The sequence below is a fragment of the Neovison vison genome, chromosome 1 (assembly GCF_020171115.1).
Source record: "Neovison vison isolate M4711 chromosome 1, ASM_NN_V1, whole genome shotgun sequence".
NCBI classification, from domain to species: Eukaryota; Metazoa; Chordata; class Mammalia; order Carnivora; family Mustelidae; genus Neogale; species Neogale vison.
In genome coordinates this window covers 275573403-275585021 of record NC_058091.1, presented here as the reverse complement: position 1 = coordinate 275585021, position 11619 = coordinate 275573403, and the positions used below count along the sequence as shown (strand labels likewise).

The window sequence follows — 11619 nt, the reverse complement described above, 5'->3', positions numbered from 1 at the left end:
TTCCTCCTCTGGCTGGGAGGGAGCCCACGCAGGGTGGGCCGGGTGGGGCAGCCCTCTGGAGTGCCAGAGGGGAGGAGAGCAGGAGGCAGGCGTGCCCAATGAAACAGGCCTAAATCTTCCCGCCTTTATGCCTTTATTCAGGCGGTGCCCTCATCTGCTGCCTGGCAAACAAACAGGAGGGCATGATGGTGAGAGTTCAAGGTTGCAGTCAGGAGTCTGGTCCTGGCACCACTGACTCTGGGCAGTTTTCTTATCTGTTCAGTGTGTGGAGCCAGAGGTGGGGAATCCTAATCCTCTGGGTTTTACAGTTAGCACAGTATTTATTAAGCACCTACTATGTGCCAGGCACTGGAGACACAGCAAATGCAAAGCAGATTCATTCCCTGCTTTCATGGGTCTTAGAGTCTAGTAAGATCTAATCTTCATGGGAACAAATGTAAAATGGCAGCTGTGGCCTGTGTTTTAAGGGAAAGGCCTGCAGAGCTAAGGAAGCCCATGACACCCAGGGTTGGGGGCGGGGGGAGGGTGCGGAGAGAAGGAATGGATTGACTGTCTGAGTGGCAGTAGGGAAGGATACGCTGATGTTACTAGGTGAATGGGCTCTGTGCAGGGGACAGAACTACAGAACTCTGTGTGTGTAAGCCCGTTGTGAAATGGTTCATCGAAGGAACTGGGAGGCCAGGGGGCCTGGGGAAGCCGGCAAGAGCTTGGGCACCTCAAGTTATTGTGGGCCATGGTAACATAAGTTATTGAAGTTTGGTGGGGGGTGGGGGGGCGGTAGGGGAGTGAAGGAAAACTTGAGGGAAACGGTCAAACTTAACAGAATATGGATCAATGCGTCCTTCGAGGTAAAGGAAAAAAAAAGGCCACCCCTTCTTTGAGCCTTCTCTGATTTCTCTACCTTTGACCTATGGTGTTCCTCCCTCTCTGGGCTTGCAGCTCAGGTAGAGAAACTGGAATCGCTGGGGCAGTCAGACCTGAGCTTCGTCTTCCTGCCACTGACATGCACCGTGACTTCACACACAGTCTACCTTCTCCGGCCTCAGTTTCCCCAGCTGTGCAGAAGCAGGTTGTCTCAAAGGACCCGCCCAGCGCTAACGCAACGTGATTCGCTCCGGCAGGAGCAGGGGGCTGCCCGCATTGCTGCGCAGGCATCGGGCGGCTGTCTGGGGCATCGTCACCCGGCTGCGGGCGCTTTCCTCCCGGCCGTGGGCTGCGGGCGAGGATCGCGGAGACAGACGTGGCGCAGGAAAGTGGGGGCCCGACCCCCGGCTCGCGCGGGCACCGCGCGGCCCCGCCCCCGCAGCCAGCGGCCCTGCGGCAGCCGGGGCCTGAGCTCCGCCCTCCGCCTCCCGCCGGCCTCGCTCCCTCCTCCCGCCTCCCTCCCTCCCTCCCTCGCTCCCTCCCCCCGGCCGGCTCGGCGCTGACTCCGCCGCACGCTGCAGCCGCGGCTGGAAGATGGCGGGGAACGACTGCGGCGCGCTGCTGGACGAAGAGCTCTCCTCCTTCTTCCTCAACTATCTCGCCGACACGCAGGTACGGCCAGCAGGGGCCGTGGGCCAGGGGCCAGGGGTGCTGAGCTGCGGGGGCTGCCGCCGCAGCCGCGGAGGCCGGGAGGCAGCGGTGGGCGCATTGGGGGGAACGGGGGTGCCCGCTGCAGAGCCCCCCTTCCATGCGCCCAGCGATGCTCTGTTACAGAGGCAGGGAATCGGAGCCCCCCACTCCACCCCCCCGCACCGCGCAAGCCGGAGCATGGGGGCCGCTACGGCGCCGGGGAGGGTCTAGCCTCGCTCGCTTGGAGTCCGCTCCCCCCGCCAGCAGAGGTGGGGGGTACCGCGTTTCCTTGGGGAGGTGGAGCAGCGCCAAGGTGTGGGGGACCCTGAGGCTGGCCCTGGGTGCCGGAGGCGCGCCCTCAGACTCCCGGCACTTGCTGCCGTACTTTCACGTGGACTTGGGGCCCGGGCTCAGGCGCCTGTCCCCGTCCCCGGAGTGCCCTGGTCCTCGGGTCTCCCGTATCCCGCGTGCTGCTCCTGGCCCCCCGCGGCTCCCCGTCGGCGCCCGCAGCGCGGAGTTTCCTGCCAGTTGCCGGCTAAGGGCTTAGGGGGCTGCGGGGCACGTGGACATGCCGGCGGAGATAGCATCTTCCTGGTTTGGCTACCGGCGGAGCCCCCCGGGAGGAAAGCACGGCAGGATGGGGGTGGAAAGACTGTCTGGGGGCGCCTGGGTCCCCCTGCGGCGCGCGGCCCCGGTGCGCGCTCGGCGATGCTGGGGGAAGGGAACGCGAGGCGGCGTCCCGGGCTCTGGCTGCGCCTGGGAGCCCCACCGGCGACACGCGCGTGACAGGAGAGGGTGCTTTGGTGTGCCGGGGCGGGGGGTGTGTGTGTGTGTTTGCGAGGGCGCTGATGACTTAGAGACGAGGTGGGGGGGGCTGCTCCTGGGACAAGCCGCCACCGAAAATGCCCGCACAAGGCGTGTGCGCCCCCCACCCCTTCCTTGGTTTTCCCCACCCCATGCCTGTTGCAAGCATAAAGTTTGGCCCCATAGTTAGGGTTTTTTCTCTGGGCGTCTGGCTGCGGGTGGCCGGGAGGCTGGGGATGCGGCGGAGGCGAGAAGGAGACCCCGGATGCGGGCGCACCGTTGGACGCGGAGAGGGGCCGCCGGGCGGAACCGGGCGCGGCTCGCGAGGGCTGGTTTGGTACCTGGAGTCGGAGCGCCGGTGCCGGCTCGTTTTGCATAACACTGGAAGGGAGGGGGAAGGCGGAGGGGGGGCGGGCGGTGGGTGGAGAGAGAGGGAAACTTTGCTTCTTGTTATAATCTGCCTGTCTTTGGGCGGCAGCAGCTGTCATGGGACCGGGTGGGCGGGGAGAGGCTTGCAAGCTGACTCCTAGCCGTGAGACGCGACTTGGAGGGGACGCAGCAAGCCGAGACGTTCAGCTCCGGGTGGCGACTCCCGGCTGGCGGCTGGGACGGCGCGGCGTGGCGTGGCGGGTGTCGCCGAGAGGAAGCCCGCCACGCTCCGGAGAGGGCCGGCCCTCGCTCGCTGCAGACACCCATGCGTCAGGGAGCCGCGGGGCCTCGTGGTCGGTGGCGGGCGTGCTGGGGTGGTTTCGGGGCGGGGGCCGAAGGGGTGGTGGCGTGTGATCGCGCATTCTTCGGGCCGGGGGGGTAGTGTGTGATGAGCGGTCTGTGCGCGCGGGTGTGTGTGTTTGTGTGCACACGCCGCGCGCGCCAGGCGCGTACCTTTACCTCTGACGAAACTGCAGTGGAGCTCCCGCGGCGGTCACCGGGCGCCGTCGCCAGCCCCGCGCCCACGTCTGCTCGGATGGCAGATCCCAGCCCCAGTACCACCACCGCCCTGCTGCCCGTCTCTCGTCCCGCGTCCCCTGTGCCCCCACCCTCTACCCCCGTCCGGCAGCCGGGGCTAGAGGGACTGGGTGCGGGTGGGACCGAGTTTCCCCTGGGAAAGTTCTGTCCTCAGCCCTCCCACTTGCCTGGGGGATATAGGGGGGGGGGCTCCAAACCTCTGGACTGAGACTCCGGTGAAGGAGGCCTGAGATAGCTGGAGACTTGTTCAGGGACCCCTAGCAGGAGCTGTCCGTTCTGGACCCTGGTTTTAACTCCATCTTTGGTGTTCTTTGGCTCACCAATAATTAACTATTTGTCCTCTTAGGCGCCCAGCGGGCTTACTCTGCAGGGATATTTCACCCAAGGAAACTAGAAAATTGGGTAATCAGGTGTCAGCAGAAGCAGCGCAGTGAAAGTTAATCTGGGACGTTTGCTTTTTTTATTTAACCACGTGACAGGCTGAGGCTCCTCCGGTGATCTTTGCCGGCCCAACTTGGGAAATGTAATTGATATGGGAGCTTTGCAGCCACCCCTAGAAGGTTCATAGAGCCCAGCCGGAAGAGGACCTGGGCGGGCCATCACGTGCCTCCTCATTTTACAGTTGGGGATAGAGGCTGTGAGGGGTGAGCGGCTTTGTACAGGACCACGCAGCCAGCGGGTGACAGAGCCACCCAGGGCTCCTGACTCCAGGTCCTGTGTGTTACCTCGAAATAGCACTGGACTTGGAGTCAGAAGGCCTGAGTGGAGTCGCCTTCCCCACTCTCTGGCTGGGTGACCCCAGAGCAAGCCATTTTAACTCTCCAAGCCTTCTTTCCTCCATCTGTCAAATGGGGCTGGTGTTGCCGAAGAGAAGACCAGGTCAAGGTGGTGGGGGTGAGCAGTGATTGCATGTGAGATGTCTGGGTGTTCCGGTGACTCCTCCTCCTCCTCCAGTCCCTCCCTGACCCTCCCCTCCATCTCCCCCTAGGAAGTGGTGGGGAAAGTGAATAAAAAGGTAATTTATTGTCTTTATCAGAAAGGTTGGTCTTCAGTGGCTAATCCAGAGTCAGATAGAGCGAGGAATTCTGTTTAGGAGACTTAACTTTTACCCATTCAGGCCAAAGTTCAGAAATTCTGCAGACCAGGGATTGTGAAAGTTTCTTGGACAGGTTTGGGGCATGTCTCCCAGAGGACTTTGGGTTGGCTTCACCTTTGCCCAGCCTGTGCCCCTTGCCTCCAGTGCCCTCACCCCCATTCCTGCATGGCCTTCTCCAGCAGGCCTTCCTTTCCCAGCTTGCCCTGCTTTCTCTTTCTTTTGGTTTTCTTAGTCTATGTTATGCAACCAAGTACTTTTTTGTATGTGAGTCCTGTGGCCCAGTAGGAGTCTGGAGCTAGAGTGGTGCCTTTTATCTCTTTGTGCCCCCATGGCACCTGCCACCATGCTGAGTTCCTTTGCTCAGCCCTTGGCTAGGCATGTGAATTACAGACAGGGGAAGAGGCCAGGGTGGCCCCTGAGACAGCTGGGCATTGAGTATGGGTAAGAGGAATGCAGAAAGCTATAGCTGTGGGCCATGACTTTGGCTTCAGAGGCCACACAGTAAGCTTACACTAAATATGGGTTTTTTGAAGTCACTTGGGACATAGCCATAGATGCCCCAAATGTCAGAGTCGGCAGCAACTTTATAAATCATGTGGTCCAATCTCTTATCACTGAAACATATTTAATAGTAGAGTTAGAAAATACTGGCAAGCATAAAGAAAATATTGAAAACATGTAATCTTATCCAAAGGTAATCACTATTAATTTTTATATATATTTCCAGACTTTTCTTTCCTATCGATTCCTATGGATTCTTTTGGTCGCACAAAAATGAAGTCTTTCATTATATATTCATTGTAACTTGGAATCATACTGTTGTATTGCTTTTTTTCTCCTCCAGACAATATGCTGTGATTGTCTTTCCACATCAATAAATACTCTACTTCATGTCTTAATATCTGAATGGTTATATAGTATTTTATTGAGGGTTGAACCACAATGTATTTAATCAGCCCTTTGTTGTTAGTCCTTTAATTTGTTTATAATTTTTGTTGTTGTGCTTGTAAGCCACGTTAAATGAATGTCTCTGCATATGTCTTCTTTCCTTCATTGAAATTCCTAGAAGTGAAATTACTCTGTCAAAGGAACTTTGCAGGCGTTTGGTAAACACATTTCTGGATTGCCTTCTAGAAGGATTGTGCTAATTTACACACTTAACCAGCGTTGTGTGGGAATGCCTGGTTCCCTGTAGCCAAATAACTCTTGATTTTAATTGTTTTTCATTTTTGCCAGTCTGTTCATCAATAAATTCTTTTACCCTTTTGTTTTAATGTGCATTTCTTTGATCACTTGTGATGCTTCCCACCCCCCCACCCCCGCCCCATAATTATGGGCCACTTTGACTCTGTTCTGTGAAATGTCATGTTTGTGAATTTGGCCCATTTTTCATTTGGGATCCTGTCCCCCTATTATTCTGAAACTGGATCTGAGTACTCAGAAGGGGCACCTCACCCAGAGAACTGGGCAGGTGGCTTGAACATCTAGTGTCCAGTTCCTGGCTGCTCTTCCCACAGCCCCTGAAGCTGGGGCTAACTTATTTTCCAAGCCAAAGTTCCCGGCTCTGGAGGGGCAGGTGGAAGGGTAGCCTTGGCTGGCTGTCTTTGCCCACCCTCCACCTGTGTGAGAGCAGGGGGAGTAACTTCTTCAGACCTGAGCCCAGAAGGGGACAGGTTTGTTGGCCTCTTGTACCTGAAGCAGGGGCTCCCCGGCTGGTACTGATGGTGAGGATGAACCCAGAGAGGCGATGGCCCAGCAGCAGGGCCCTAGGGGCTCCTACTTCCCCTTCACCTTGGGGCTCTGCTCTCCCCAGCTGGTGCAGGCCAGCCGGAAGCTCCACCGCCATTGCTGGGGGATGAGTCACCCTTTTCCCTCTCTCTCTGGAATAATAGAAGGGATACTGGTTTGAGTCAGAAGCAGCCTTGCAAATGGGGGCTTGGGCTTGGAAGTGAGGTCATAACGTGAGCATTTCAGTGTTCACAGCTAGCTCCTCCCGCATGGTCCTCCACGTTAGAGCCCCCTTTAGATACCTTGCGCACCGCCAAGCTTTTTAACATGGTTGCATTTTATCCTTGTAAAGATTCTACAAAGTGAAGGTGCCATGACTGTTACCATTTTAGAGAGGAGGATTTGACAGTTTCAGAGAACTCATTGGCTTGCTGCGCATACCCTACTTGCTACCCTGCTTTGGAGTGAGTAGAACAGCCAGGATCAGAGGCCCGGTTCCGGGACCACATGACTCCCAGCTCAGAAGGCAGGGGCTACTCTGTTTCTGTGCACCGTATTTCTAGCACCTCGAGCAAAGGAAGGAGCATTGCACAGAGAGAAGACAACTCATAGGCCCTCTGCTTCTCTAGGCCTCAGTGTCTCAGTCTCTGAAATGGGGATCATAGGCACTAGCTCTTAGGGTTGAGACTTAAATGTATGTAAAACGAGGAGCAGCCAGTTGGCTGCTGAGAAAACTTGAAATTCTCTTTGAACCTTCTTTAGAAGGGCAGGATTAAGTATAATGCAAACTCCCCTTCGTGCAGTCTTTTTTATGCAAAAAAGGGAAGCATAATTCCTTGCGATCTTTTTTATGTAAAAACGGGAAGCATAATTCTTATTCTGTGAAGGTGAAGGAAACCCAGATAAAGTCATTTGGAAGAGAATGAGCTGGGCCATTTCCCATTTCTCTTCCAAGGTACTCAGGTGTCACTCTGTTGATGCACAGTCAATTGGATTGAATGGCTTTCGGTTCCTCTCCCCTTCCTCCCGTCTAGGTCCTTGTCCTTTCACGACTATGGGAGTCCTGCAGTTACTAGAGTGCGTGTCTGATGTCACTTCCTTTCTCACACATCACCCATGGCTGTCCAGCACTTTTACATTCAAGCCTAAACTTGAACCCTGATATTCAAGGGCCTTCGGGTACTTGAAGCCGGGAGAGTAAGGCACTTTATCCTGATGGGTCTGCTTTCTCTTTGGGATGTGCCCACCCCATGGGTGTCATGAATATTCTTCCTGGAAGTGTGAGCTTCTCTGTCTCCGTCCTTTGCGTTGGCCTCCGCACTCCCTTGGAGGGCAGCCTCTTCCCGGGTCTGCTCTTTGCTGGCTGTGAGACCTTTGGTGGGTCACATAACCTCTCTGCCCTTCCATTATTTAACTGTTGTGAGAAGTCCACGCAAACCCAATGGCGACTGGATTTAAAGCACCTAACACAGTGTGTGCCGTGTAGTAAGCACCAAATAATAGACATCTTTCCTGGTAGAGGTCCCATGAAGTTTAATCATTAGGGAATCACTCGGGATTGTCAGGCTCCACGAGGGCAAGGGTTTTCGTCTGTTTTTGTTCTCCGTTTTTTCCCCCCACAGTGAATAGACAAGTGCCTGGAATTCAGGCATTCTACATCCTCGCTGAGTGAATGAGTGTGCTCCCCTCCGGAGTCCCTTCAGGGCAGACACCGCTCCTCCTTTTGTTATCTGTAGCCCGCTGTGTTCCTGAGAAGGGGCAGTGTGATAAATGGTTGTGGAATGGCCTGGAATATGCGCCCCGCCATTCCACCCCCACCATTTAAAGGCATTCATAGCTCACCTGCACTTGAAGCTCCGCCCCCTTCCCCATCCCCACACCTGTCCTCTAGGGAGAGCCTAACACCATGTGTTCTGCCTCTGCCTCTGACCCTCCTGTGGACGGCGCTACTTCCTGTCCCCTTGGGGTCTGCGTGCTTTTTCCCTACCGCTCCGGTTGACAGCCCTGCGAGGGCAAAGAAGTAGAATTTTTATCCTGAGCTGACTCTGTGGTTACCCATTAAGCAGATGATTTTTGGGACAGAAGAATGTTTTAGATGATTAGATGTCAGGCTTTCTGAAGAAGAGTTTTATGTGAAACACGTTCCTGTGGCAGATGCCCAGCACGTAGAGAAGGAGCTGCGGTGTGTGTGTGTGTGTGTGTGTGTATGTGTGTGTGCAGAATGGTGTAGTGAGTTCCTGTGCTCCCATCACCCGGCTTCAGCCATTTTGGACGCATGGCCACTCTTGTTCATCCACCCACACACCATGTCGTGTTATCTGTGACTGTCTCGGCGGGTATTTGTGGAGAGACTTTTTAGTACTAGCGCACGGTTTCTCCCTACAGCGGGAGGTTGGTTCTGTTGTCCCCATTTTGTAAGTGCGCAGGGATTGGGTCCACACATCGGGTTTTGCAGCACGTGAGGGTCTAACCTGGGACACTGGCCCCTGAGCTGCTCAGGAGGCTGGCTGGAGAGGATCCGCTCTCCCCCTGCCTTTTCCGGAAGAGGGTCACTGAGGCACAGAGAGAAGCCATTCTAGCTGGAGGAGGCCCATGTGCCAGGCTCTCAGATCCTTTCTGTCCTAGGATCAGGACTTGGGGGTGGTGGTGGGGTAGTCTCCGCTTTGGGGGATAGACAGGTGGATAGTCCTCAGAGAGACACTCTTGCCCAGGTGGCCTGGTCAGAAGCCTGGGTTCACAGGACCGAGGGGAGGTGTCTGACTTGAGGCCCACAGCCAGGCGGGGCACAGGGTCTGTAGGCCCATGATGGCAGCTAGGCTTCCTGGGGTCCCCACCCTGCCCTTTCTTTATTAAAAATTTTCCCCCACCCTGCCTATTCTTCAGGGCAGGGACTGATTTGCTGCCCAGGGCTAGGGTAGGAGACCAGAGAGACTTATAAATGGGAGGCTAAGGTCATTGATTAATTATCCCCAAAGGCCTGTAATTACTGCTCGGTCTTTTAGGTAAGAAAACAAACATTTGCTCTAATTATTTGTTTAGGTGGCTGAGAGGGCTTTGAGCCCTGGGGTCTGGTCTGGCTCTGCTCGAGGCAGTCCTGTGCCCTTGACACAAGGCTTCTTTGTGTCTGGAGTGTCCTTCCTGGGAGTTTGGAGGGCTTCAGGGCTAGTTGAGATGATGCCTTGTAAAGTGCTTAGGAATGTTCAGTCAGGAGGGGCCATTGTTAGTAAGGAAACCGACACACCTCGTAGAGCCTGCCACTTATGTTCCCACTGAGCTCTAGGTCCTTGATCCTGTTGGGGCCCTGAGGTTTCTCATTCAAAGTACTGTGTTTTCTCTCCCCCTGTGCTTCTGGGAGAGCTGAAGAGGAATCCCATCCAGCCTTAACAAGGACGCAATATTGACTTTTAGAAAACCAAATCCAGTTAGATGCTACTTGAAGAGAGAAGAAGTATCAGAAAGTGGTTAAGAGCTCTCTTACCTTTGGAGTTTAACTGCCAAGGATTTAAGTCCAGGCGCCTACCACTTACTGGCTGTGTGACCTTGAGCAAGTGTCTTAACCTCTCTGACCCCAATTGACAATGTAAACACCCATGTAAAATTGAGCTCTGGGGGAGCTGGGTGGGCCTTACAGACCATCTGACTCAAGTGCCCTTACCTTGAAGTGAGGAAACAGGCTGGGAGCAGACCAGGATTGGCTTCAGATCACCTAGCCGAGGTGCAGGAACGGACTTCGAGCTCCTGTCTGCGTGGGCAGGGCCGGCTCTGGATGGCAGACACTCAGCTGTCTGGGACCCACTGTCTGGGAACTCAGCCGGGCGAGCCCTGCTCGTCTGAGATGGATGTTCCCCAGCAGCTCTGCGGCCGTGTTTTTTCCCTCTGCTTGCCTGGCAGAACACAGCCATTTAGCAGAGGGAGAGCGAGGAGACGTTAGAAACCAGGCCCTGAGCAGTCGCGGCAGCCGGCCCACGAGTGGCTCCCTGAGGTTGCCATGGCAAACAGCCTTGGCAACGTGGCTGCTGGAGCCTTTATTTCTGGTCCCAACCTCCTCTCAAGAAGAGTGGTACCCAGGACACCTGGGAGGGCCCTGTCTTGGCTCCTTGACACTGAGGATGACCAGGTCTCGGTGCTGCTGGCGATCCCAGGCTGCAGCCCCGACAGCAGAAAATGTTTGTAAGCCCACCCTGCACAGCCTGCTGAGGCGAGCTCCTAGGTCTGGCATTCAAGGCCTCAAATGCCGGTCCATCTGTCAGTCTCTTCCTCAGCGGAAGACCACACAACACTGTATCCCCTGCTGCAGGGATAGACCAATACCATATTCTTAACATGGGCCTGGGATCAGGGGCTGGCCTCAAGGTACTTGGTCTGGCCCTGAGCTAAGTTATTCACATAAATTATTCATAGTCACATGTCATCTCCTAGGAACCCCACTAGGTAGTCCCCACTCTTCATCTCACAGTTGAGTAGGTTGAGGCTGACTTTGGAGGTCATGCTGTTGTGCCACTCTGCAGTTCCTTCTCTGTACCAGGGGGCCACTAGGACTCCTCCCACGAGGTATCTGTCTCCTCTCCCCACCCCTTCCCGGCCCAGCACAAGCGCTGCGGCCTCTTCTCCTTACCCCTGTTGCAGGTGTGCCCTTTCTGCTCTGCAATCCCGAAGTCTGTTAGAGACCTCTCGTGTGCCCTCCCTGTGTACTCTGTCCCCCTGCTGAGTTTAGATCTGCCCTCCCACCACTCCAAAGGATAGACAGGGAAGTTGGCCCAAGGGGAGAGCTTTGACCATCCTGGTCAGGACTTTGCACCTGGCAGGCAATGAGGAATCAGCTAAGGTTTTCATTAATATTGTTATTAATTGCAGTACTCATAGAAGACCGCTCACGTTCGATGACCGCTTGGTACGGGCCAGGTGCTAGGCTGCGCCCTTTGGGGGCATCATCTTGTTAAGTCCTCAGGTTGAATCCATCCGGTGAGGTTGGAACTATGACAAACCAAAAATGAGTGACTTGCCCCACATCCCTCAGGCAGAGTGTGGCAAGGCTGGAACTTGAGCCTCAGGGCACTGTCTTAACCTCTCTGAGCACTCAGTCTTCACCACTGCAGTGTGGCTAATCCTGCTCGGCCCAGAGAGGGGGCTGGAATAGGGGGCATGGGTAACATCTGCACTTGGCCTAAGTTGGGGGGGGCTGGGCGGAAGTGATGTGGGATGTGGGAGAGATGGCACGGAGTGCAGGGGGCTCTGCGGCACACCTACAGTTGAGGTAGGGGCATGGAAGTGGAGTCGCTCTGGGGGAGGATTTGTGTGGGGAATAGACATTTACTCTCATTCAGGGCCCACTGTCCCTACCCCTGGCCTTCCCCAGAGCCTTGGTAAATGTGAAACTCTGGTCCCAGCTTGCGATAACCTTTGTTTTTGGGTTTATTCTTGACGTTCTCTCTTCTACCTACTAAGTACCGGAGATCGCTAAGGAAAGGAAC

General features: G+C 55.4%; 1 protein-coding gene across 1 annotated transcript in view; it reads left to right on the top strand.

Moving 5' to 3' along the window:
- The first annotated feature begins 1420 nt into the window (after positions 1-1420).
- PPARGC1B (PPARG coactivator 1 beta) overlaps positions 1421-11619 on the top strand; it is a 111735-nt gene continuing 101536 nt past the window's right edge. The window contains exon 1 of the mRNA XM_044231602.1: positions 1421-1536. Within this exon, the coding sequence (XP_044087537.1) occupies positions 1459-1536 (78 nt within the window). The 5' untranslated portion in view covers positions 1421-1458. The remainder of the gene's footprint in view (positions 1537-11619) is intronic.